At 44.1% G+C, this 27873-nt stretch overlaps 2 protein-coding genes and 1 long non-coding RNA gene across 3 annotated transcripts in view; 2 read left to right on the top strand and 1 right to left on the bottom strand.

Annotated features, from left to right (window-relative positions):
• POU2AF2 (POU class 2 homeobox associating factor 2) overlaps positions 1 to 7246 on the top strand; it is a 32810-nt gene extending 25564 nt beyond the window's left edge. The window contains exons 3-5 of the mRNA XM_060017614.1: positions 2756 to 2798; positions 5329 to 5627; positions 6845 to 7246. Of these exons, the coding sequence (XP_059873597.1) occupies positions 2756 to 2798; positions 5329 to 5627; positions 6845 to 7246 (744 nt within the window). The remainder of the gene's footprint in view (positions 1 to 2755; positions 2799 to 5328; positions 5628 to 6844) is intronic.
• Positions 7247 to 16251: 9005 nt separating this feature from the next.
• Positions 16252 to 17515, bottom strand: LOC138414133 (uncharacterized). Its single transcript, XR_011246550.1, has 2 exons — positions 17267 to 17515; positions 16252 to 16520 (listed from the first exon to the last, which is right to left on the bottom strand). It is a non-coding gene; the product is annotated as an uncharacterized lncRNA (long non-coding RNA).
• Positions 17516 to 17521: 6 nt separating this feature from the next.
• Positions 17522 to 26037, top strand: POU2AF3 (POU class 2 homeobox associating factor 3). Its single transcript, XM_069540971.1, has 6 exons — positions 17522 to 17682; positions 17733 to 17836; positions 18322 to 18416; positions 22348 to 22402; positions 23808 to 24037; positions 25430 to 26037. Exons 1-6 carry the CDS (start codon positions 17522 to 17524, stop codon positions 25799 to 25801), a joined length of 1017 nt encoding a protein of 338 aa, XP_069397072.1. The 3' UTR covers positions 25802 to 26037.
• The last annotated feature ends 1836 nt before the right edge of the window (positions 26038 to 27873 follow it).

Here is a 27873-nt window from a genome sequence, read left to right as displayed (position 1 = left end):
ACTTATTAGGGAGTTTGAGATTAGCAGAGGCAAACTATTATATATAGAATGGATAAACAGCAAGGTCCTACTGTATAGCACAGGGAACTATATTTAATATCCTGTGATAAACCATAATGGAAGACAATATAAAAAAACATATATGCATAAATGAATCACTTTGCTGTACAGTACAAACTTACACAACATTGTAAATCAACTATATGTCAATAGATTAAACAAAAAAACAAAGTGTTAACTTATTAAATAGGAAAACATGTTTAGAGGAATATATCATAGATTTGAAGAGACATAAAAATGCATCTGAGTGATAATAGCTAATACTTACATCCTCCTTACTCTAAGCCAGGAACTATTCTAAGTGCTTGACACATAAAATCACATTTAATCTTCATGTGCCCAAGATCACACAGCTAACAAGAGGCAGAGCTGAGATTCAAACACACACTCTGGTTCCAGAGTCTTCACTCCCAAATACTGTGCTACTTCTGAACGGTTGGAGGACATTTTGCCTGAAGAAGATACAATTCCAGTTTGGGGTTATGGATGGAATGTTTGCACCCCACCCCCATAATTCATGTGTTAAAGCCCTCATCACTGGAAGCAGCCTAAGTGTCCATCGACAGATGAATGGATAAAGAAGATGTGGCACATACATACAATGGAATATTACTCAGCCAGAAAAAGGAACAAAATTGAGTTATTTGCAGTGAGATGGATGGACCTAGAGGCTGTCATACAGAGTGAAGTAAGTCAGAAAGAGAAAAACAAATACTGTATGCTAAGACATATATATGGAATCTAAAAAAAAAAAAAAAAAAAAAAAAGCCCTGATCCCCAGCGCGATGGTAATTGGAGATGGGGCCTTTGGGGAGGTAGTTAGGTCATGAGGGCTTTGCCCTCATGAATGGGATTGGTGCCCTTATAAGAAGAGACACGTGGAAAAGATGATTTCTCTTTGTGCCACATGAAGACACAGTGAGAAGACAACCAACTGCAAGCCAGGATGAGGGCCCCCAGAGAACCCGACCTTACTTGCACCCTGATCTCAAACTTCCAGCCTCCAGAACTGGGAGAAATGTTTGTTGTTTAAGCCACCACGTCTATGGTATTTGTTCTAGCAGCTCAGACTGATTAAGACAGTTGAGAAATGATGGGTTATCTTCAGATATTTGAAGAGCTATGTATGGAAGAAGGGTTTACCTTATTCTGTATGGACCAAGATTAGAATTAAGAACATGACTCTTTTCAGCCTACTTTATCACAGCTGGAGGGCCCCAAAGAAGAAATAGGCTTTCTCAGAGGGTGCTAAGTTCTCCACCACTGTAGGCTAAATGCATCCAGGGCTGATAACATGGAGAGTATGTCAGCCTTGAGTGGTAGTTGAATGAGACTCTCTGTAAACTCTCTTGCAACTCTTGAGAGTCTGTAGGATCATTAGGGTCAAGACTAAGTGTTCAAATCCGAAGAACTAGATGTTGAGGACTCACCTTTTACAACAGCAACATTGTTCCTGGGTATCTTGGAGCCAGAGCTTGCATTTGTATATCTTAAGACTCTACACACCTGGATACTCTTCCTTCAGCACTCAGCTTAAGCATCACCTCCTCCAGGATATGTCCCCCATCCCATCCCTAATACTGGCTTAGGTGTCCACCTCAGCCCACCTTACTTCTACAATGCCACTTCTCACACTACACTGAATTATCTGTTTCATCATCAGTCACTCCCTGTATTAGTGTCCTAGGGCTACAGTAACAAATTACCACAAATGGGGTGCCTTAAAACAATAAAAATTTACCGTCTCACAAATCTGGAGACTAGAAGTCCAAAATCAAGCTGTCGGAGGGCCAGGCTCCCTCAGAGGGCTTTAGGAGAGCATATTTCTTTGCCTTTTCCTAGCTTCTGGTGGTTACTGGCAAACCTTAGTGTTCCTTAGCTTGAAGTTGTAGCTCTCAGATTTCTGCCTCTTTCTTCAGACTGCCTTCTCCCCTCTGTGTGTGTGTCTCTGCGTGTCTCTCTCCTCTTCTTATAAGGACAACAATCATATTGGATTTAGGGCCCACAATCCTCCAGGACGAACTCATTTTAATTTAACTAGTTTCATCTTCAAACCTTCTATCTCCAAATAAGTTCACATTCACAGGTTCTGGTAATTAGGACTTCAATATATCTTTTCAGGGGACATAGTTCAACCGACAATATCCCTCAGCCTCCTATGCTCACTAACCTGCAGGATCTTTGACGCCTATTTTTATTCCATATATTTTTATTGTGTCTATGATGGATCACACTCTGTTCCAGACACTGAGAACAAGTCACAGTCAAGGTCTCTACCCTTAGTGAAACTTCCATTCAACATGGAGGCAGACAGCTTAAAAAGTGGCCATTCAATGTTAAAACCAAATACAAACATATTCGTGTGTGCATGTATGTATGTATTTATATAAATCTTTGATATCTATTTGATGAAGGATATTAACACAAACAGTAAAAAAAAAAAAAGATAAATTATTTCATCTAAACTGTGCTTTTTGGCAAGTTTATCAGAATCTAAAACTTTGGTTTCTCTCTGTCCCTTGTTTGTTTTCTGGTATTGTGTTCTTAACTCTCATTTGACCCTCCCCTAAGCTAACCTCTCCTAAAATGTTTCTTAGTAGCAGAAAATAAAGCTTGTAGAACGTATTCCTAAACTTTTTTTAAGTTCAAACTTGCAACTAAAGAAGAAAACACTTGTGCCCCCTCTGTCTTCCAGGGCAGTGACAGCTCTACTCAGCCTCCGTTTGGCCCGATGCCAGGTGAGTATTGCTGTTCAAGGGGCAATTCCTTCTCTTTTGAGCAAAATCAGGCATTTAGGCTTCCATTCTTTCATAGCTGCCTTACAGCACTTGCAAAATTTTGAAGCTTTGAAACATTTATTTTTAAGATGTAATATCAGGGAAAGCAGACCTCATTCCTGAATTTGGAACGCATTCCGTCCAGCATAAGTTTATTGGGCAAAAGCAATATCAATTAAGCCCTTAATACAGTTTTAAAATGTTTAAGATTCTGGCACTGTGGTCTGATAGATTATGCACATGCTTCAGAACAGAAAGAGAAAGACCTGAGGGCAGGTGGAATAACAATTATTTATTGGTGCTTTCTATATGCCAGGCACTTAGTTAAGCATCTTACATTCATTTTAATACATATGTCTCATTAAGTACTCCTGTTGGGATGGAATAGGAGAATTCTTAATAATAATTTGGGGCACTCTCATATGTGTGTGTATACACACGTAGACACATACACACACACACACACACACACACACACACACACACACACACACACACACATGTTCCTTCCAGATCCCAAACTCAGAAGAGCATACGGTTTCTCACTAATTTTGGTAATCTTCAGAGCTGGAAAAGGGAAAGGGGTAAGAGCAGGAGACGATCCCACATATCTGAATGTCTCTATGCTGTGTTTCCCAATCATATTTATTGTCCCTGGAATCTGGTTGTATCTGCTCCATTCTACAGAAGAAAATTTCTGCAGCCTCTGTTATCATCTAGAATTATTCTTCCTCTTTTTAGGAAGAAAAATACATGCTTAAAAAGCAAAGAGTTTTTTTCTCTGTATTTTTTTACTTGGAAATTGGAAATACAGACATGAGATCCTGGAAGCCTTGTTTACTTATTCTTCATTCTGTTCTCAGCCTTAACCACTACTGTGGATATAAATTCCTGGCATGAAACGAAACCTCATTTATTGGTATTAATTTTCACTTGCACAGATGTTTTTTCTGGAGAATTATGCTTACGATGAAACCTCGAACTGCGTCTTTCAAATTCATGAGCAGATTAGAAGTTTGGGGCTATAGAATTTAAGATGAAAGTGGAGTGAGTGGAATTGTGCTTTAAGTTTCTACAGGGAATTTTGATTTCCTCTGAATGAATGAATAAATTCACATGTAATTGTTGAACACAGTATTATATGACTGGGTTTACAGAAAATGTGTAGGACCTAAGCTCTGCCCCCATGGAGCTTGCAGATGGATTGGAAAGAGGGCTGTAACTCAGGAGAGAGAGTATCGAGCATAATACGAAGTGCCACATCAGGTGGCAGGGGCCAAAGTGCTGTGTCTGGAGAGTCATGTATGACTGAGTCAGTGTAATAAGAAGGAGGGTCTTGATGAGTCTGTCTTCTCTCCCTGTGGAAGAGTGGGCAGGGTGGGCAGGGACAAAGCTCAGAAGCGGTTCACTGTGTTTGGGAAAGGTGACAAAGACAAGCACCCGCATCATCCTCCCAGCTCAGCCTCTTTGTGACCTGAGGGAGTAGGTCTTAGCTAATTGGATCACACCCACCACCAGCTGGAAAAAAAAAAAATCAGTTTTACAGCCCTTGAGTCTATGCTCCTGACCACGTTCTAAGTGATGAAGGGTTTCCTGCTACAACTGAGCTACGAGATCAGAAAGTCTTTAGCAAACACATCTCTTCTCCTCTGGGACTATCTCACTGGCCTTACCTTAAATGAAATTCTTCTCAGTTTCAGCCTCTCCAGGTTTCCACCAAGGGGAGCTTTCTGTGCCACGCATTCCCTTCTCTCGCTTGCAGTGCCCAGGTGAGCTGAGTGAGAGACTCAACGTGGCCACAAGAGGGCAGCAAATAACACCAGACTCATCAAAGCCAGAGAACATTTTTTGTGGTCCTCTAACTTTGCTTCACAGAAGCAAAGCAAGCAGCCGTTTCTGGTGCCTAATAGGTGCAAGTCACGGCCAGTGTACAAAAAAATTAGAAGAAGAGTACTGCCTGCCTCTGATTTGGGGCGGGGTTATTGTCTCACCTTATCTAGAGATGCTGAGTCTCACATAACATGCCCCAGAAGCAGCCTCTTGCAAACGGTCCTGTATCTATGGGGACAGAGCTCAGAAGCTGTGAAAAAGATACTTCATTAGATGAAATGTAAATGCCAAGGGCTTCTTATTCTATCTCCTTAAGCCCAAAGAGATAGAATAAGCACAGCGCCTAGCACAGCACCTGGCACATTGAAGGTGCACAAGAAGTGAGAGACACTGAACAGTTACTGCTCCATCTAAAGTGAACTTATCCCCAAAGGCAGAGCGAACTTTAAATGTATGAATTATTTGGGCTGGACCAGTTAAAAGAGATAATGCCGCTATATTTAATGCCTTTCAAGACATTTATCTATTTAAATGTTGGCCTTGGCATCAGGCCTGCGTTGGAAATATCATTTCACACGTGGAGAGACCTGGCTGCAACAGAGATGCCTTGACTTCCTCCAACGAAACAACTTTTGCCCGTTTGTTTTCCCCTTGGCAACAGGCTCACCGGTGATGTCAGGTTACTATGGTATCAGGAGATCCCTCCTAACCGACTCGGACTTCCACAACAGTAAACAGTTCGCAAACGATGCTTGCACCCGAACTGTGGCGAAGGACATTGCCTGCGAGTCCTCGGCAGGGCAGGGCCACCCGGCCCACCTGGACTCCTACTTCCCGGAGCTCTACGGGGACCACCGCCCCACGGCCCTGACCCCCAACAGCGACTCCCTAATCAGCGCTTCACCCCTGCCACAGCTCCTGCCGCTGCCCTTCCCCAGCGAGCCTGCACACTTCGTGCTGGTGAGTATGCAGAGGCTTAGTTTAGGGGGTCACTAACGTCGGGGCTCCCGCGGCCCTGGCCAGCCTATGTGCTTAGCAACCCGGTCTGCTTGCCCCGGAGACCCCCGGAAGGCTGCTCTGCGCCGCCCCGGGAGATGCCAGGATCCACGCCCAGGGAGCCCTCCTCAAAGATCCGTGCCAGCCACGCGGCAAGAAGCTCTATCTAGGGATTTGGGCGGGGACGACTGATAAAACAGGATATATATCCATTTTGTTAATACTCTACCGATTGTGCCAGATGTTTCCCCATTATTCCTCCCGTGCATAAGGAAAGAGCACTGAAGTTACCTCGCAGCCAGCGAGGCTGTCAGCCAGGGCAGGCGCGTCAGGACTCCTCTCGCCCTCCCCCTCCCTGCCTCCCCTCTCCCACGATATTTCTACCCTCTAGAACCCTGTTCTCTCGCAGTCCTTCCAGAGATGAGTTCATAAAGATGAATACTAGTAAATTTCTTATACTGTAAAGCCCTCAACCACAAAGGCATGAATCTCTGGAGATGGGATTTTAGACAAAACAGGCTGTGGGAGAGTAGGAATTAACATTATTGAGTATCTACTACAGCCAGGAACTTTTATGTGCACTTGTTCATTTAATACTTGCAACAACTCAGGGTATAGTTATTAAAGCCCTATTTTACAGATGCACAAAGTGAAATACTCAGAATCAGGAAGGTAGTAAGTGGCCCAGCCATGAATTGAAGCCAAATCTTTCCAGCTCCAAGCCTATGAGGCTCTACCCCCTTGCTCACTGAGGGCCGGTAGCCTTCCTAGCCCTCTCAGAAGCCCACTGTGTAGCTTAGGGTCTACTTCTTCCAGGAGTAAATGATGAAAACGCTGTCAAAATGTTCATTTTATTATCTTCACATTTAATGTTTTCTGGGGAAAGGACTCTCTCTCTCTACACACACACACACACACACACACACACACACACACACACACACACACACACACACACACACAGTATAATTCTAGAGTAAGAAAGGAACTAAAACTCCCACTGCCGATGTCAAACACCAGAGGGGAGAGCTGCCTGGTAGGGAGGCTTTGGACAGCAGAAGGAGGACACCTAGTCTGCTTTGGAAGACATGGGCCAGCAGCACCCTATGTTGGGAAGGAAATCTGCCCACGTCAGACGATCATCTAATGACTAACCCCAGTGACCTTTCCATCCTCCTCAGAGGGACTCATGGGAGCAGATGGTGCCCGAAGGCCTCAGCCAACCAGACCCCGTGCCGACCGATGCCCTGCAGAGCTTGGCGCCCAGCACAGGCTGCCTCTCTCAGCTAGAGTCGGGGAGCACTGCCCAGCACAGGAGCTCCGGTTGGGCGGCGCCCCTAGCGGGGGTTCAGTCCTACTCTCTGCACACACTGGAGGATCTGTACCACGTGCAGGGGTACCCAACCCCATCCCCCTACCCCTTCACCTCTTTCATGACAATGTCCGATGACCCACCACCCAAGGTGGGGCCCTTCTCCCTGGACGAGGGGGCAGACACTTCTGTCCTCCAGGACCCTTCTCCGTGGACCAAAGAAGATGGGAGCCTGGCATGGGGGGCATATGAGTGCCGCCGAGCTTACTGAGGATGCCAGAGGACTTCTGTGCTTTTCTTTAAGTCAGTGTCTGTACTCGCAGATTGTCGTGGTGTGGCGGCTCCTTCAGAACCGGATTCTCAGGATAAGCCATGGTGCCACCCTTTGTTAATAGATGATGATGGCATTCACTTGTGATCCTCCCCCTATAACCCCACTGAAACACACCACAATGTGAATTCAGTGTGTCAGGGACCATATTCTACTTAGACAGCCTGACAGAGGGGTCTCTGGGGGAATTTAGTAACCCATTATGTTCTGAATGTTTTGTTATCTTTGAAGTATCATTTTTAGCACTGATAGTTTTTTTTCTTAAATTACATTAAAAACTTCATGCAGATCATAAAACATACTGATTTCCCTCCAGTTTTTCTTAATTATGAACTATGTGTGTTCTTCAATAAAAGAGAATGCATAGGATATAATATAGATTAGGGTGCATAGAACAAAACTCATTTTATATCATGTGACTTTATAAAGTGTGAAGCATTATATGCATTTATCCCCTTATGGTGACTTGCAAGTAACAATAACTTGCAGGTAACAAATGTGACACCACATATAAATGCTTTATTGTCATTAAAATGAGGTCAGGACACTATGGCTTCATAAATAACATGGTTTTGACTCTGCACTAAAGCCCAGGATGTCCAAAAATCAGGCTAATCCAAAAAACAACACAGACCAAAGACTTTCTTTGATCAATGGTAGCCTTAATTAAGCTAGACATTGTCTCTCTGATGGAATAAACCGACAGTTATCAGAATGCATTAGCAAAATGGACATTCTACGATCAAATAAGAATGCATGCATTGTAAGGAAAACACAGAGAGCAGTCCTGGGCTGTCGGCAAGAAACAAGACTACAGAACACCAAGAAGCAAAGGGTCTTTGGAGAAGGACGTGTTGTCAGGTCCTTTGACAACATGACCTTTGAAGAAAGACCTTGTTGATGGCTCACTGGTCAGAAATATATAGCTCTTACTATGTATAAATGAAGAAACTGACATTTGAAGCATCAATCTGTCTCATGTAAGTCTGACTGGTGTGGACTTCTTTGGCAATTAAATTCCCATAGTAATCCCCACCAAGCAGTGTGCCTCTCTGCAGGCCAAGCCCATCATAAACACCTTGCACACACTTTAACTTTGCAAAGTGTGAGTCAAGGCTCATAGGTCACACCCACAATCTTCTTCTTGTCTTCCTACCACCTTCCTTTCTTTATTCTCTTCACCACATTTTTCTGACCCATCGGGTCTCTCCTGATGCAGTGCTTTTTTCCCTCCATCTCCTGGGGGTCCAAAGCCCCTCAATACAGTCTCCGTCGCATCCTCTGTGACAGGGTTCCATGCTCTAGGTAGGAGTCTAGAAAGTCAAGTACGGATATTAATTCACATTTAGAAGTGAATAATTGATATTCCTCCTTGTCTAGGCCTTCAAGGGTATATATTCTGGTTGAGCAAACACACACATAATTTGTGGAGTTCTCAAAGAAATGCTTGAATAGGAGCCTTCTTTTACCTCACAACCTTCATCCCCCTCCTGGGACAGCATCCCTGGAGAAACAAACAAAGGAGCATTCATGGTCCATAGCTGTTGGGCTGCACTCTCCCGGGTCCCCTGCCTACTCCTTCCCTCCCACCACTCCTTTTCACAACCTGATCTTTACTTTGCTCAATATTTGCTCTTCAGTGGAAGGGGACAGCGTCTACCATGGGAGAGAGCTGCCCTTCTCAAGTCTGCTGAGACTGGAGACCTTAGTCCTGGTTGCCAGCATCTTTGGTAGAGCCATCTGTCATCCAGCCTCACTCATACCTGGATGGCAGGCCCCACATCAGAAGGAAGAAATCTGGCCCTCCCTGTAGATGCAGGGTCTTCACAAGGAAGGATCTCAAAGTCACTTTTCTAGATTGGTTGTATAAATTTTATAATAATTACAGTCATCTACTGCTTACCATTTGTTACTAAGTAGCATATAACACAATAATCATAAGTTTATGTGTAAGTCATAAATATGTGTTCTATAACTTCAATTTTGGTTTAATTATAACACTAAACGTTAGGCATGCTTATTTCTTTTAGTTTGCTATTGTCTATTCACCTATTATGTTCATCTTCTCACAACCTGAGGATTCACTGGCTCTCAGATAAGTATAGCTCAGTGACCAGTGGTGTCCACATTCTTCTTAGAGCATCCAAGCCCTTTCATAGTGTTTGGCAAATTTAATTTATAAAAAAGGAGACACACACAGGCCCATACTCTGTCTAGTATCCGTTTCAGTTCTCTAGTCTAAAGGATCAAGTGGAGTGGGGAATGGTGCTAATAATTTCCAAATGGTAAATGACTTTTAAGAATTCTATTTAGCTTGACAGTGTTGCTATATTGCATATATTTTAATTTGGTTCTGTTTTATTGTTCTGGGAATTTACAATACTTTGTAAAAAGTGAAACCAAGATAGAAACTTATGCTAGGAAAATGAATTATATTTCCCTGTCCCATTTCCCATTCAAGTACTCTCTATTTCCTACCACATACCAGGGACTAACTGCACCTTTATGTAATAATGCAGAATGCCAACATAAAGATTATACATGGTCTCCTCTCCCTCTCCTTCTCAAACCTGTTCTTCCCAGACTCACAGCTTTCCTGGGGAAGCAAGAGAAAATTTAAGTGTTCAGGTTCAAAACACCATTTCTTTCAGGTCCCTTAAGATTTAAAGTAAGCAGAGATGGTGATGTCAAATTCAAGCTAAGAAATCTCCCTAGAGGATAATGTCCAAAAAAAGTGGAAAGCAAAATTTTCCCATGTAAAAGCTAAAATATAGGCAATCCCCCCATACATCGCTAAAAACAGATACTAGAGTATGTAGTTGAAACTGTTTGTACTTCTCTTACAATGTTATACAAACCCCAAAGAAAGAGAGAAGAAAACCACAGCTTTACCTCATTTACTTAATAACTGCTTTTAAATCAGCGTTATGACTTGCTACAGCTCAGTTAATAATACAATATGATGGCAAGGGGAAGACTTCAGTACTAGAGTACTGTACAGAAAATTCCACAAAGGGAAAAGAATTACTAATCCCAATAGTAAAATATATATTTGCATACATACATATATATCTATATACATGTAAATATAAACATATATAAAGGAATTACTAGTACCTCTGTGATCCATTTTTAATATGTAAATCTAAATAATACATTCACAAGAAATAAAACATCAGGTATATTTAAAGAACTGAAACAACAATTGATGTCCAAGGTTTAAGTCACATTACGTTACAGTCATTCTACCAACCACACATCAAAATTATACTCTTTCTTTATGTTCGATCATGAGGTTCTGTCTAAGGTATCCTCACTGTTCAAATAATATTACACTGTTCATCTTACACACCATATTTGATAACTACTGACTCTCGAGAGGTTCAGTGTAAAATCGTACACTCTGGCTAAAGAGGATTCTCTAACTAAACTCATCAAGGGAAGGACAGTTCTGTGCCCTCAGCACCTGGCTTAGTGTCCAGCAAGTTGTAGGTGCTCAGTAAATCTCTGTTAAGTTGAGGGAAAATTATACCACAAAGATGAGTAACAACTTAGACCTCAACACTATGGGTGACAATTCTGATGTATAGGAAAGTCCTCACCATGCTTAGGATTTAACTTAGTCATACTCTTTGCAAATCATGACAGTACTGGCTATTGAGTTGTAGTGGTAATATATTTAAGATGACTGATTTCATATTTTTAAATGTCTTTAAGAAGGAAAATTACTGAACCTTTGAAGTAGCATAGAAAAATGTTTACATATTCATTTAGTATCTATATAGACTATAAATATTGCTAAGAATTCTTATAAATAAAAGTTATTCAGTGTTTGGTATTATCTCTGGTGTGATAAAAACACATATGATAAATAGATCAGGAATTAGAATCCCTAAAGATCAGGTTAAATAAATAATAAGAAAATCTTCTATAATTATTTGTAAATGATGACACCATGTTATATTTGATCTTTGCTATAAAAGTGTCCTCTAATCATAATCTCTGATAAACGTGTGGGTTTGCAATATGTAATGTCATTGTCAGTATATTACAAGCCAAAAGGAAAAGAGAGTGAAAAAAAAATTTACAAGTTCCAAAAGGAAGAAAATGTGGACAAATCAAATAGTACCTAAGAATTAGCTTTTCAAATTGGGAAAATTGATAGCCATCCCTGCTAACCTTCTCTCTTAACCAAATATCTTGAGTGGATAATCTAAAAGTTTAAGGCTTAATAAATTAATTTAATCATAAATGAAATATCACTTATTTCTTAACGCTGATAATATATTCACAGGCTTTTATCACAGTAATCTTTATGTTTTTTTATGTCTCAAATGTTGCATAATAAAAATGTCTTGGGAGGGTGGGAGGGAGGGAGATGCAAGAGGGAAGAGATACGGGGACATATGTGTGTGTATAACTGATTCATTTTGTTATAAAGCAGAAACTAACACACCATTGTAAAGCAATTATACTCCAATAAAGATGTTAAAAAAAAATGTCTTAAGTAAAAGATGAACTTTTCAAGCAGAATCTGATGGTATCTTCCTAATTTAAATGATAAACTATCAAATGCTCATTCCCCATGGAAGTCTCTTAATGTAAAAACTTTGGATATATTTTATGGGAAGAGACTGACTTACCAGAAATCATTAAATAACCTTCATCTAATAGTCTTCCTGGTCATTTTCATATGGACCAAACATTCACATTGGACCCAGTAAATACTTGTTTCCTCCATGTTTTTGGAACTTGATATTTCCCACAAGGTTTGGTAACAGTGTCCCACAGTCAGAATGACAAAAGAACTTTGCATTAATGAAGAGAATTTAGAGCCACAGTCAAATTTGGAGGGAATAAACTCCCTCTTTTTCTTCTACTGAAAGTCTTTTCATATTCATGTGTCATGTGTGTCTAATTTAATAACGTCTCCTAAATATAATGTTCTGCAGTGTCATTTGCATACAAAAGCCTGCCAAAAAATTTCAGTTAAAATATTCGGTTTAAAACTTTTAAAAAAATGTATTCTATTCCCATTATTCTGGTGCTACAGGACTTTAAGAAGGCCAAGGACCAACTAAAGGGTTTCTGAGATCCGTGGCTCAGAGATTTGAAATACTATAACATATGAAGAACTAGAGAAATTACAGATGGTGAACCTTAAAAAGAGAAGGTTTGCAGTGGGGGTGGAAGGGGACATGATACCTTCTTCAGGCTTAGTCCTCGGCCTGGTCAGAGCAGATCATCAGTATATGCTTGTTGAATGAATGAATGAATGAATGAACAAATGAATGAGCCAAACAGACCTGTAATGAAGGAGCAGTGGTGTGGACATGGGAGAACAGGTATTCCATGTTACTCACCAAGCAGTTGATGACAGAAAGCATGACTATCAGTCTGTATTTCTGGTGCTTGGCACCAGGCCTGGTACATAGATGGTGCTCAGTTAATACACCGCATTGGATTTTGTCTCAGCCAATTATATTTAAAGCAGTCCAATAGTGGAACAGGCGGCCTGACACACGGTGAGCTCCCACTTCCTCTGTGGGCTGGCAGCTCAGCCAAGTGGCGGAGGGAGCCTGGGCCGGACAACGACCGTCAGGAATGTTGGAAAAACACTCCAAGTCTGTCTCAGTCCCTCAAAGACCTCTTCCAACATCCAAACATCTGGATCCTATGTTATATTTTGAAGCAAGTGAGCCTGTTAAAACCCACAACATTGTTTTCAGTCTTTTATTAAAAACCCGAAAGAGATGATCAGGACCTCAGGGCAGACACCTTGAAGGTGACCATGACCCCAGCAAGAAAGAAGAGTTTCCAGTCTGAGACGCACAAACTGTCATAAGCCTAATTAGCAGCTTCCCCTCCCCTCCAGTCAGCCTCTTCTCGGGGTTCCGGTGACCCCAGTGTTTACAGACCACTCTCCAGTCAGTATCTGCACTGCCCCAGCCTCCCCACACACCCCGACAGTACAGCAGACAGGACACGCTGTCCACGAGCACAGCTCTGACAAGTGGGTTTGCATGTCTCACAGGCAATATTTTCCAATGTCAGTCACAACGCACTGGTGGGTCATTAAATTATATTAGAGACTCCGAATCAACATAGATGTTTTCATGAATAGAATGAGATGGAAAAGATGGAATAGAAATTTTCAGGATATCTCTTATGCATAGGTGTACATTGTTCCATGAAAAGTTTGTTTTGTAAATATATAAATATTGTTATAGATATAGTATGTGAACATGTAAAATGAATTTCCTAGTGTGGTTTGAAGTCCGAAAAGTTTGAAAGCCTCTGCTATAAAAGATCAGGAAGACAACAATGTTAATTAAGAGTAAGGGTTTAGCATCTGATTTATCAAAGTTTGACTCCCAATCCTGCCATGTGTGTGCTCAGTAATCTTGGTCATACCGCTCAGCCCTCTGAGCCTGTTTCCTCATCTGTGACACGGGGAGGCTATACCATACAGTGCCTGACATGCAATAAACACTCAATAAAGGACAAACTCTAAAAAGTCTATGAGGAACATCCAACTCCATGGGGCCTCAGTGCTGAGCCGGTTGTTCCAGGCCTTGTGACACACACAGCCCCACAAGGAGGGTTCACAGGACCCAATTTAAGAAGAACCCTCCCTCACCCCCGCAGGTGTGGCATGTGGCTCTTAAATACCTGTGCTGGGGTTCTGCAATTATAGAAACAGTGGCAACGAAACTCCTTATTGTTGAGCTAAAAACTGGGGGCTTCTTTCTCAAATCAGGGCTCAGGCCTAAGGAAACCCAGTTTTCTGAAGTTGCTGGCTAGCAACAGCACTGGAACATCCATCCCAGGAGCAGGGGCCAACGCAGAAGCCCCCAGAACTGCTGTCCTTCTTTGGGCAGAGGCTTCTGGAGGAAGGGACAAAGAGGTCTTTGCTGTCTCTACAGAGCCCGTGACTTCCAAGGAGCTCACCTCTCACTCAGCCCTGCCTGCCTTCTCCAAAGGTCAGCCAATCATCAGCACCAATTTCGATGATGTTGCCAAGGGCGCTCAATGGCCTCCTGTCATCCCTGTCCACTTCCACATGAAAGGAGAGGTTAGGAAGGAGACTAAGCCTGAAAAAATGAGACAGCACCCCAGAACATGGGAAAACAGACACACACAGAGAGCCAGGGAGAAAAACAGCAATGTAGGTAAGAAATAGAAAGCAATGACGAGAAGAGAGACAAAAAGAAAGAAACTCAGAAAAAAATAAACACAAAGGCCATAGAGGAAGATTTTTTTAAAGCAAACCAAAAAATAAGTATAAAACAAAAAGGAGGACAAAAGAGAAAAGAAGTTATGGAAGAAGTTATGAGGACAAGAGACTGTCCCTAATTCTACGCTGCTTTGCTCACTGTTCCTTCAGAAGGGGGCCGTGCCCACACATAGCAGGACAGGGAGAAAGAAATAGGGGCTCTCTGAACTCCCAGTGTCCTTCGCCTCCTCATGAGTCTGGTCCTGAGTACATCAGGGAAACTCAGGACACAGGCTCAGTGCCTTTGGAGAAAGAGGCTCCAGAAGCTGACAGATTCCAGCTGGGCTGGGGACAAACACACACCACACCTACTGCCAGGTGCCATCTCAAGTGTTCCCAGCCCTGATTCCCTCCCCCAGAGACACAACTTCAGTTGCCAAGCAACTCTGATCCATCACAGACCCTGGTGTCCTGTCACTCTTAGAGCCCCTTTCTTCCATTTCTGTGTGCTCCTTCCTGCATCCAACACATTCCAGGGCATTCGGGTATTTTTCTGGTGGCCTGAGGGGCTCAACTCCACCTCTTGCATTTCAGAGAATTCAGAGAACAAAGAACAGAGGCCTATAACCATTGCCTGTCCTGGCAACATGGAAATGGAAAGGTAGCCCCACCCTGCCCTCTCTTGGGGGCCAGGAGAGGATTTGGCCTGGCACCCACTCCCTCTCTGGACCACTCCTGTCTTCTCAGCTTCCAAATCACACAGAAGAGGTACAGCAAGTGGTTGGAGAACTTAACCCAGCACAATCCCTGGTCATTTGTGAGGGGCTTAGGCCTGGACCAATGAAGCAGTTGACTTCATATCCCTCCCACCTCTCACCCAAAGTGTGAAGGCCTGACACAAATCCATATCCTTTCAGCTAGAATGAGCAGAAGCCAAGCTTATCATTTCTCTCAACACACGCTCCTGCAACAAAAAGGCAGGAATGGCTCTACAGGGATAAAAAGGAGAAAAAAGGGAACTTCATAGTGAAAAAAAAACACCAGCCTCAGAAACTCTCCAGAAGGTGAAGCCCCACAGGCATCCCCAGCTCTGTGGGGAGGAGCAAAGGGTCTTAACAGGCAGGCATTCTGTACTGAAACCCCAGTGTCTGGGGCACAGACAAAGAGCGGAAGAAAGGGGAGGGAAGCCAGCACGTGGCCAGGCGGGGCCAGAAGGAGATGAGGTGCAGAGCTGAGGCCTCTGCAGGCCTCCAGCCTGCAGTCTGGGCCCAGAGTGACTCCTTGCCAGGCCAGACCTACTGGCTGCCATGTTCACTCCCCAAAACCTGAGATTTTCTCTTAAAACAGAGACTGAAGAGATGGAAATCAGTCAGCCTGGCCAGCCTGGCTCAGGTGGTCATGAAGGGCACCCTAAGTCACTCAAGGCTCCCAGAGCTGCCTTTGAGGCAGAAATACAGAGCATCTTTGAGGACTCCTGCTCTGTCTGTGGGAAGGTGGGCAAAATGCTCAAAATACAATAAAAGCAAGGGCCAGGCCCCAAAGGGGTCTCACCCCCTGTTTCTGTGGACTCTCTGTGGGGTGCCTGTGTGCAGGATTTCTGCAGAAGATAGTCCATTTTGTTAAGCCTTTGAATATTCAAATTGAAAGTATCGCGCAATCATTGATTGTCAAATCATGGGTTTCTAGAGGTTTTAAATACTTGGCATGAGGGGGAAAAAACTCAAACCTATACCCGAAGGTATAAAACATTAATTCTGTTTGTCTCCTGCTCCAGGAACCTGGGTGCAGCTGGATGCTTTGTGAAACTTTAAAAATGTTGCATCTCTGCCTCTCCCCCTGCACAGGAGCCCTCCTAGGCGCTGAGCCCCTGCAGCTGCAGCATCCAGCCACCAGCCCAGCTTCTGCTGACCACGATGTCGGGTAACTCGGCTTCTTGTCCTGGGGTAGGGTCACGAGGGTAAGGGGCGTTTTGATCCGGGTGTATTTCCACGGCTTTTCCTGCATGGAACAGAGAGGCACAAAGTCAGGGCATGCAAGTAGGAGCCCGGGATCCGGAGAGGGCACGGGCCACGCTGTGGCCGCTCCCACTCCACGCCTGGTCCCGAGGGCAGAGGCCCACAGGTCCAGTTGGCCGCTGTGGCGTCCGCGTACCCCGGTCCACCACCGGTCCTTTCACTTGGTCATAGTTGTGACCCTTGGACTTCCCGGCGCGGACTTTGTGCGCCCAGCAGCGGCGGCGGGAGCTAGAGGCTCACGGTGAGCCTGGGACTCAAGCCGGTTGAGCCGGCCCGCGCAGGGCTGAGCCGTGGCGGTCCCTGTGCGGACCCCGGGCAGCACCCGCTGTCCGCGGGGACGCGGACGCGGCAAGGAAGTCGCAGGGAGACGCTGGACCGCGGACAGGGCGCGGCGCCCAGGCCCTGCGGGCCAGACGCGGGATTCCTTGGGTCTGGGCGACGAACACCGCGACCTCCTTTCCTGGGGAGAACCCTAGCTCCCAGGACCCGGCCCAGGGGGCTCCCAGCTGTCCTGCTGCGGTCTCCGCAGTGACCAGGCGAGGCGCTGGCGGCCCGGCCCTGTCGCCGGGCGCCCCGGCTGATCGCGCGGCCCGCCCCTCCCCGCGCGGCTCTCCCCTCCCCGCGCGGCTCTCCCGCGCTCACTCCAGGGTCGACGTCAGGGCCGGAGTCGCTCCTGGGATCCCGCGGCCACCCCCGCCCGCAAACGCCCGCCCGGCCCGACCTACTCACCGCGGCTCCACGGGGCCCGCCCGGGGCCGCGGCTGCCCCCGCTCCCGGCGCACAGGACGCCCTCCCCAACGACCCCTAGGGCGCGCTCGGCCTCTCCCGCGAGCCGGGCACCCAGGCCCGGCCCCGCCAGCCCCAGGGGCGGCCCCTTCCGGAGGGCGGCCTCCCGGCCGAGTGCGCGGTCCTCAGCCGCACCGCACGCCTTCCCCAGCTCGCGCTTCGCGGACTCGACTCGGAGTCTTCGGGCGCCGCGGAGAAATGCCTGCCCCAGAAAGGGAGGGGGTGGGGAGAGACGGGAAGAGGAGCGAGCGGGAGCGGAGACTAAGGAGGGAGGAGGAGAAGATGGAGAGCAGGAAAGGCGAGAAAGGGGGTGAGGGAGAGAAGGCAGAAGAAAAAGACGAGAGGGAGGGAATTCTCGGGCCTGGTCCCTTTACTGGGGTCAGTCTGGCGAGTCCCTCACCGACCCAAGGACAAGGCTGGCCAAACCCACCTGCCGGCTGCTTGCCCCAGGGCTGGCTTCCAGGCCAAGGGCACGTAGAGGTCAGAGGCTCCCCAGAAGCCACGTCTGCCCTGGCGGAGAAGGAAGGGACTCAAAACTTCCACTGGCGTGGGAGTGGGGTGGGCTATGTCAGCTGCGGCGATGCCCAGCCCCTCCTCAGGTTCTGGTCTGGGAGAGGTCTCCATCCTCTCCCAGACCAGAACCCAAGGTTCCCCTAACTTAGCCAAGGGGTGAGCTCCCCTAGACTGGTCTCCACATTCCTGAGCAGAAAAACCTGTGCTATTGGCCTAGGGATAGGGCTCAGCCTGGGGCAGGTAGCCCCACAGATTTCCATAGGTTCTGTTTCCACTGGGGCCCTGAAACCTGCCCACGGTATCTCTTCATCCTTTCGAGTTTGAGAAATTTGAGTTTCTTTCCCATCTGTCTTTTAGCGTTCTCTTTGCATTCTCCAGACCTAGAGATCTGGCCTCAGATGCCATAGTTTATAAAGAACTCCCCCACACCCCAGCCTGACATCCAAACCTCACACTTGACCACTGACTCGGTTGCCTTTCCCCAGAAAAACCTAAGGTGTATCAAGGTGTCCGGGTGAAGATCACAGTGAAGGAGCTGCTGCAGCAGAGAAGGGCACACCAGGCAGCCTCGGGGGGAACCGTAAGCATAAACCCTTCACTTCTTCCCAACTCATGTTCAACTTCATTCAGCCCTGTGTCTGGGAAGGTGTAGGAGGCCACTCTAGGCCCCAGTCACCATCCCCAGGCCTGGCCTTCCATAGCGGTTCTTATAACGCTGTGCCCACCTTCATCCCAGTTCACCACAGAAAGCAACAGAGAACAGCTGGGGCATGTTGTGGAGCTCAAGATTTGGGGGAGCCCATCCCTCACTGATCATAGTGGAGTATAAGAGCATGTTGGTCCAATACAGGGATAGAAGCAGCCAGTAGGTAAGTAGGTTGTTATTTTGTAGGAAGACAGTGTCTGTGCCCTCACATACGCAAAGAAAATCTCTCCCAGAAACTTCCTTTTAGGGAGCCCTTCAAGGAGAGAATCTCCGTGGAGCATTCCCCGCCACCTCATTCTTCTGGAACCCAGCCTCTGAGGTCATTGATCTGTAAATCACCAGGCACTGAAATTTCCCAGCCGAAAGGGGCCGTGTAGCCTCAGAGGAGACGGCTTGAAATACAGAACCTCCTTAAGATGTAATGAAGCCTTGAGCAGTTCCAAGTTATCATGCGATTGATCTGGGCAGTCATAAGGGTACCCTGCCATTTTATGTACATCCTAAAGCAGAAAGTACTACCAAGAGTGCTCAGGGCAGCAGCAGAACCAAATAAACTAGGTGGGGTTATCCTCCAAGAGAGGGCAGTTCATTGCCGAGAGCCCTTGATCATACAGTTGCCTTTGGGTTGGTTTGGGTGTGAATGTCGGATATGAAGGACAGAGCCCATATTGCCCGTGGTAAGACTGGTCCTGTCTCCAGCTTATTGGCATCTGTCGCACAACAGTTTTTGTGTCCAGTGCTGTTTGTGTGCAATGCCCGACTTCATGAAACTGGGCCTTTTCGGGAAGAGGCAGATGCGGTAGGGGTGATCAGCACAAGTTTCAGAACCAATGGACTGGGTTCAGACCTCAGCTCCTCCATGGCGTGAAGCCTCGAGCAAGTTACTCAGTCTCAGTTTCCTCATCTTTAAACTGGAGATAATGGGATTTTGTGAGGATTAAATGAGTCACTGCCCATAAGCACTTAGAAGAGTGCTTTCCACTTAGAAAGTGCTCAGTACATGTTAACTATCATCATAATTATTTCCCAAAAGCAGCTAAAATAAAAGTACAACCAGGGATTGAAAGCCAGCTCTTCAGTAATGTTCATTCACGCCCTTTGCTCAGAGTTTTAGCGTTCTGGTGTGAGCTTGCTGTGATGGCACGAACAGCACAAATTTTACATTTTCTGGGTGTAAAGTCAGTACCTCCATGTGTAGAATTTCAGCTAACACCATAAAACTTCCTTCCATTTGTACAGGGTTTTCCAGTGGTTCTTTTAAAGCACTTTTGCACACTCACTATTTCTTTTAATTCTTATGACAACCAGGGGAGGTAAGTAGATCGGGGATCTGTATGCCTCTATTACGTCTAAAGGTCAAAGCCTTACAGTCACTAATGGTAGAGCAAAAAGTGGGACTAAGATCTTCTTGTTCTTAATATTTAAAGAAACTTCCCACCCAATGGCTCTTAAAATTCATCTTTCTGCAGATCCAGCTGTGCTGAGCAGGAGTCTGATAGCCTCAACCATCAACCCCTTCAGTTCAGAGATTATTATAAAATTAATAAAACCAGGAGCAAGGGAACTGCGAAATACTGCTGGTGCCAAAAAAAATCATCAAGACGTTCCTAACAAAATGTAATCTTTTGTTAAGGAGCTTTGGTACCTGGTAGAATTCTGCTCCAGCTGCAACCTGCACTGCAATTGCCCACTTGCACATGGCAATCTTATTACTCTTGGCCTCTTACAGGTTGGTTTGGCCACTGTTCCCCTGTTAGCTAGCTGCTGGAAGGAAGGCAAGGCTGAGACATTGCACTTGTGTATCTGACCAGTATCTGTTCCCTGGAGCAGTCTGACTTATCTGAATTTTCTGAATTCCTCCCTGAGAAATAATCAAGCAGTACTTCTGAGCCAGTGCCTTTCAGGAACATGCAGAGCAAAGCCAGCCCTACTTTGCTTTCTGGAAGATTTTATCCACCCAGATCCTCACAGACATGGAGGAGTAACACAGAGTTGATTTAGTTGTGATAGCCAAATGTAAAGTCTCTCACTGGGCACCATCAGAAGGATCTAGGATTCTAGGAAAGCTGTGAGGTATACTCAGTAGGCAGGGATGGCAGGTAACAGGGCATGGTGTATGCCTGCTTCTGGTTTAACAGAGATCATCTCCAATTTGTTCAGTGCTTTAAGGATACCTCTGGGAAGCGTTAAGCCAAGGAAAGAGTTAACTTTATCAAATATATAAAGCGGGAAGAAATGTATTGTAATTTGCTATAAAGTCAGAGTAGCATCCACAATTTGAAATTTTAAGAAGGCAATCCTGAATGGAAGTTATAGATTGAGACAAACATTAGGGTCTCAATGCCAGGAGAAACACGTGTATGCCAGATTTGTCAGTTTGATTAAAAAACTTACTTCGGCCAGATCAATTTACAAACAGCCCTACACACATACACGCATGCACACACAACTCTTTTACCTTTAGGATAAAGAGAAACTGGAGTTAGTACTTATCAAAAGGCATAATTTACCCTTTTTTACCATTAATTTTTTTAAACAGCCTTGATGTATTTTTATAAATTGTAGATTGTGGATTTTTGTGCTGTTTGAAATCTAAGAGAGAGGAGACTTTGTATTCTTGCAGCAAAGTAGAAAGTGAACCCATGACTAGAAAGATAATATCAAGTAGGGTATTGTAAACATACCTGAGGGAGATAACCTGGGGAGGCCTACAAACAGACCATTGTGGGGGGGGGGGAATGGGGTTAACCAGAGCTCTACATTGAAGCCGAGTTTTTAAAACCCACTCCTTGCAAGTGCTTGAGCTTAAGCTGCAGCCAAATATTTGCATAAAGAACTGGTGAGGGATTCCAACTTCCTGGTTCATGATATTACAGCATGGATCGTTTTCAAAATTAACACCACCTCCTGTTTCAGCAGCGGCTGACTGTGCAGGCTCCCAGCGGCTCAGGGTACAGGAGTGAGTATACCCTGTAAACCAGGAGAGAGGCATGCTGAGCTCTGCTTCCCAGCACAGATTCTCAGAGCAAGGCTGGTCCCTTTAAACTTTAAAGCCACCACCTGAAATCTAAAAAAAAAAAGAAGTCCTAAATTACTCAGTTAGTACAATTATCAATTTAACTGGAAGACACAGGCTACTTTACTTTGAATAGTTAAAAGGAACAGTCTCATAAACTTCAGATATTTAACTATCGTAGTGAAAAAAAGCAACTTTTATAGAAAATAGTAAAAAACATACCGAGCGGTGAAATATTTCCCAGCCATTAACTAGAATGTAGATAGGCTCCAGTTCACTGACTACAACTTTAAGAAAGTATTCTCTATTTTAATATTTCATAGCTAGGAAGAACATGTGACTATTTTTAGCTATCCAGGATTAAGCTGCCAGATAGTATATGAAATTTTTAAGGAAAATGATTGACTAAGTTACGGACAGTTGGGATTAAATAAATGTTAATCCTTATTTATTTTAAATTAAATAGTTTAATAGAAAGGCTATTTACTGTGTTTTCTTGCACTGTTCATTTATGTCATATAAAAATCATTTAAATTAATTTTTATCAAAATTAACAACCTGTATAATTTAAGTGGGAGATATTAGAAAAAAATCCCCAAGCAAAAATGAAAGTTGAATCCAAAGAAGATATAACATTGGTTGTATTTCACAACAGTGAGTTTTTTTCAGAAGAAAGAATCTGGCTTACCTTAAGCAGAAGGCAACACAGCTCACGTCAAAATGTCTTAGATTTCCCTTTAAAGAACTTTTATTTCACTTTGCTTTGTGGTCATCTTCTTGCTTTGGCAGCTGTCCGGAGGCAACAGTGTCCACCTTTCAGACCCAGTCCCACCATCTTCTGCAGGTCAGTAAAGCCAGCCTTACAATTCCCTCAAAAACTCTTCCAAAAGTCCATCTCGAAAGGCTTTCAGTACTTGATTCAGGGGTTAGGATAGGCACCACCATTTAATTGGAATCCAACCAATCAGAAGGTGAAAAAAGGCATGGTGACTCCAAATACAAGCCCAGCAAGGAAACAAGTGCAACATTTTGTCCTCATTTCTGAACTGTCTATTCCCTGCTACCTACTCTGCTCCAAGAGCTTGTTCCTCACATTAGTTCCAGGTCCTTGTCTCCAAGTAATTAAACCTGATTAAAAGATCAGCACTGTTTTCAGAAACCTGTTATCTTTTTTAGTGTACTATTAGATGGAATACAGAACATCCCGAGGTCCTAGAATAATGCCTTTGCTCTTGTTTCGCTTAGTTTCTAGCCAACAGGGGCTTCCCTCCCCTCCTTTTCTCTCTTCCCAGAAAGCAGTTCAAACAAGTGTAAGTTTTCTCAGCCCATTACGAATAACTCTATTACATAAACACTCCTACCTATGCCACTCAACGGCTCAGAGTTTAAGGAGGTCATATATAAGGAAACCAGTGCTATGGGAGCTCCCCACTGAATGTGCCACTTAACCTTAAAGGAGCCTCGAGACTTCAAAAACTCCAGTGTTCTGTCGTTCCTCTGATGGACACACTCTAAACCTATCTTCTATGAGCATTTAAGGGTAATAATCAAAAATGGGGCCTATTAATACTGAAATGGAAAAGGGAGGGGTTTCAGAACTATTCTTATTTGGTATTTAACATATTAATTCCATGATCATGTGTAACATGTTCACTAAGGAAACATTTTGCTTTTTGTAATATAAAATGAGCAATACTAATCTGTAGACATTCCTGGTTTCTCTATTTATAATATGCATTGCCATTTGTAATACTCCTCAAAATTTAAGTTACTGAGTAAGTGTGAAAACTTTTGGAAAGCAATTAACCCTAGATCAAGAGAATTATCTCCCATGGCATCAGAAGTTTTCTTAAAGTCTCAAACAACACTACAAGTTACTTCTGAGAGATGAGGATCACTTGGACTGCAGATAGGGGTGAGGTGTTGGTGCTTTATAGTCTAGGAGAGTGGACAGGGGAAGTTTGAGCTTGACTGTGACAGTTGGACAGAAATGGGATCACCATTGTTTTCTTTTGCCCAGGCCACATTTACAGCCAGTTTCCACATTATTAACCGGATTCATTTCAGTGGACTTGAATTCTCTAAGGCAACTAAAAAATCCAGATTGCCTGCCGGCTTACTTTTCTCGAACTTCTTAAGCCCCCTTTCCCCCTAGAGGTAGTAAATATTCAGAATAAAGAACAGAACTCCATTCAAATCTGTAAGTGCAATTTTTAAACAAAAATCTCTCCTTTTCCTTTTTCTTCTAGGACAGTATTTTGAGCCTCAACCAATTCCTTCCACACCCAATTATTTCCAACCCCGAGAATTTTCCAGTTGTGTTTCTTGTGAAGAAAATCCAGGCTTCCTCGACCAGATATTTGATTCCTACCTTCAGACAGAGACACACCCGGACCCTTCGCCCAGTTCCATGCAAAGTACTCCACACTATTTCCCAGACAGCTTCCAGCCTGCCCCTTTCTGCTTTAACCAGAGCCTGGTAATTTATCTCTGTTCTTTACAAAACCTATTATTGTTTACTATGGGGCAGAGAGTTTGTATCATCTCGTGAGAAATCATAAAAACACTATCAACAAGAAAATCATCCAGGAAACAAGCAAAGAACCATTTAAAACTCAATGGAGGTAGAAATAGCCACACACTGAAGGGCAAAATCCTTTGGATACACACGTAATTATGATTTCCCAAGTCGGCTACGCCCAAGTACTTTTGGTGTGTGGCCATAAAAAGAGGTTTCCCGGCAATACTCATTTAATGTTTTTAAACTGTAAAGTTCAGAAATCTACTCATTGGAAATTACTGATTTAAACAATGGCCCTTGGATTTTTGAGTTCTAGAAATTAGAATTAAGGCTGTTTCAACACAGTACAAACTGTCATCTGATAAGGGATTTTTTTGTTTTATTCTGGCATTGAATTGGCTCTACTAACTGGTTGTTTTGGTCTGGTACAGGCACAAGAACTCATTTGGGTCTGAGATGGTTGGTAAAAAAATGAAGTCCTAATAGTTGAAAACATTTGGATTGTCTGTTCTTCATGGACCTCAAATGTTTGAAAATGTGTTACCACTTAAAATGGAAATAAGGTGTCCATTGGTAGATACCAGTTGTTGAAGATGTCTTTTAGATACTCGTATAGTTTTTTTTAAACCTTAGAAAGTAGTTTTTTAATGTAAATACTTTTTTCTTTTGGTTTGTCAAAAGTCCGTGTAGGTATCTGACTAAATTTTAAGGGGATAAGAAATTAACTCCACAGGATATGCACACAGGGCCCCAGTCATTCACTTCTCTTCCAGCTTCCAAGTTAGGCTTTCTCAGTAACAATTGTGGACCTGCTTAAGAGGAAGAAGAAAGTACCTTTCTCTGCAGGGGTCAAGACTTTAGCGCCTGTAACAGTAGTTTCGAGTCTTGGAGTCTCCCAGACACTGGCTCATTGAGGATCTCGGTTCTACCTGTGTATGTTCACCTTGTTCTCCACAGTCAAGGGTGTGGAGAACATCCAGGGTGCCACCTGCAGCTTATATCGTGGCACACAGCAGGATTTGATGCGCAGGTGATGAAGCACAATGGGATTTTGTGGTTTAAGAACAAAGCACGCTCTAAAGTATGCTTATAACAAAGAAAGCCAGTGAAGCAAGGCAATTTATTGTTGGGAAAGAAATAGGTAAGTATAGAATGCGGTGTCATGAAATCACGCCAGCCAGCAAATAAAATTACTTCTGCAGACTTGGGTTGGGTTGGGTGTTTTGTTGTGCTTTTCTTTTTTTTTTCCCCCTAATGTTCTTACTCTGAGTTACTAAATCTACTCTATTCAGTTCTTTTAATTCTGTCTAATTTATCAAGCTTTTTGTTCCTTGGTTTTCATCTCTCTAGACCCCAGGATGGCCTTCGGATTCCTCCACTCTCTCTGGTTCCTTAGACTACAGTTACTCTCCTGCTCAGCTACCTTCATATACTCCGGAGAATTACACCTCTCCCCCTTCTCTGGACACCAGAAACTGTGGCTACCCCTCGGAAGACTACTCCTACCCTCACCTGCCCTCACACACCCAGTACAACTGCTTCTCCTCTGCCACCGCCTCTGTCTGCTGCTGTGCGTCCTGCGAGGCAGAACACTTGGACACCTTCAGAGCTTCAGAGTGTTTTTCTTACCCCAGCACAGACTATGTGAACTTCACTCCCTCAGCAGCAGCAAGCAGTGATTTCTGTAGGAGGGAAGCAAACTGGGACATCTGCTATAGTTAATAGAAATCACATTAGTTTGGAACATGGCATGCATACATCTATTTTTTTACCACCTCTAGATGACAACTCAAAATATGCAACCTGCTAACAAAATATCACAGGCGCAGTTTACATGTCACCACTTTCGATTTTCTAACACTAATTTAGGCATTAATATGAAATTCAGACCCAGTCATAGTGCCACTCCTACTTTGTACGCTTACAGTTAAAATTGTTGTAGGGAATATTCGTTTTACTTTCTGTGTAATGAACAAATTATAATTTTTTAACTAATAAATAATTTTGTATTATTAAAAGTTGGCTTATTTTTTTTATTTTCCAATACTCATTCCCCAGTTGATTTGAGTAATATCAACTAATTCCGGAAATCACTAATTACTCTTCAGTATTTAATCTCACTTGTTCATGGATTGAAAATTATTTTAATATCATGAGGTGCCTTGGCTCCCATGGAGACAGAGGGTAGACACAGCTATGATGGCTGAAGAGGGACAGTCAGCCTCACCGCTAGATGAGAGTGTACATCTTGGGGAAACATCAGAGAAAGACATTTATGAATCACTAGTTTCTCATATCTATCAGTAGTCAGTGGAAGGTTAATATGACCAAAAAACACATCTTACCTACAGCACTGTTAACCTGTAGATATTTCATTTCCAAAATCCTTTTTCGTAAACTTTCGGGGCAAATACTTGATCTTTCTCTTGAGAGCTACCATGCAGTTGATGTACCAAAAAGGTTAGAATTCTTTGTTACCTTCTATTTCTGAATTTTTGCTTTAGGTCTTTAAATAGGCATCACTGGTGTTTACAGATTGATTTGTAGGATTGACCATGTTGTTTACGACTGAACTTCCTCTGATTGATCTATTTGAACAAGGCCAACTGTCTTTCAAGCTGAAGAGGAGCTACTTAAGCCATCTGTGCTAGACTATACTGTTACATCCTGTTTGCAGAGGGCATTAAGGCCCAGGACTTCATCCCTGCTGTGAGGTCTGGGGGACATTTTCCTCGTCTTGAGGTTCGGCACAATGGCAGCAGTGCTGGTACCATTGGTACTGGCCACAGCTACCATTTTCTGAGCCCTTCCTGTGTGCCAGAATTGTCTAAGCGTTTTCTCACACATTTACTTCTCTCATTTACTCTTCGCAACAACATTGATAGCAAAATGAGGAGTCTGAGGCTCAGAGAAGTTGTCACCGGCCCAATGCCACCCAGCCAATAAGTGCCTGGACTTGGGTCTGAAAAACACCAAGTGGTGCTTCCTACTCTCCACTGGTGAAAAGTTTGTCACCATTGGTGAAAGACTGTTCAGGAACCTGTGGAATCATCCTCCATTAAACCCCTGCACACACAAAGCTGGGTTCCCAGCTGACTACCAATAGTCAGAGCTCCCCAGACGGGTCGAGCTGTCCACAGGATACAAAGATGCCGAGCACAAGAGCTGCTAGAGTCCCCCACTCTGGGGACTGAGGGGAAGAAGGTGACAAACGGCTACCTCAGTGGGTTTCTTTTGATCAGGAGACAGATTTGCTTTCCAATTGACACCGTCAAATTGTCCCCTCACTGGGGACTCTGCTAAGGCTTGGGCAAACAAGACGAGTTACAACCTGCCTCATGGAATAGATATGCCAGGGGAACAGAACAATTACTGCCTTTCTGAGACACCAATAAAACTAAATTTTTAATAGTTTCGAACTAAACTGAAACTGGCCTGTTGTCAACAAACGTCTGTTCACACAGCCCAAAGCCCTTGCATGCCCTGCACCCCACCCCCAGCAGCTGTCCCAAAGGGACAGAGAGCAGAGAACCCATAGATATCCAGTGGTTGGCACCAAAATCTCTCTTTCCTGGATGCCATTCTTTTTTTTTTATTCCCCACTTCTATCCTCTGCCTTCTGAATCGGTGATCTTGCAGCTCTAACAAACAGAGAGCGCTTCCTACCTCCCTGTTTCTTGTTCTTTTCTTCACATGCCCCTGAGGTTTTCCCTAAATCTGGCATGGAAAAAGATTCATTTAAAAATGTGAGACAAGAGCTAATATCGCTACTGTGCGTTACGATGAATATCTCC

This window comes from Delphinus delphis, chromosome 8, assembly GCF_949987515.2.
Source record: "Delphinus delphis chromosome 8, mDelDel1.2, whole genome shotgun sequence".
Taxonomy (NCBI): domain Eukaryota; kingdom Metazoa; phylum Chordata; class Mammalia; order Artiodactyla; family Delphinidae; genus Delphinus; species Delphinus delphis.
This window is presented reverse-complemented; position numbering and strand designations above follow the sequence as displayed.

Excerpts from the sequence above, each read along its gene's own strand:
- POU2AF3 (XM_069540971.1), top strand. The coding sequence starts at position 17,522 with ATGCCTGCCCCAGAAAGGGAGGGGGTGGGGAGAGACGGGAAGAGGAGC. Across the intron at positions 17,837-18,321 it reads CAGAAGCCACGTCTGCCCTG|AAAAACCTAAGGTGTATCAA; the intron begins GCGGAGAAGGAA and ends GCCTTTCCCCAG. Across the intron at positions 22,403-23,807 it reads AGTCCCACCATCTTCTGCAG|GACAGTATTTTGAGCCTCAA; the intron begins GTCAGTAAAGCC and ends TTTTTCTTCTAG.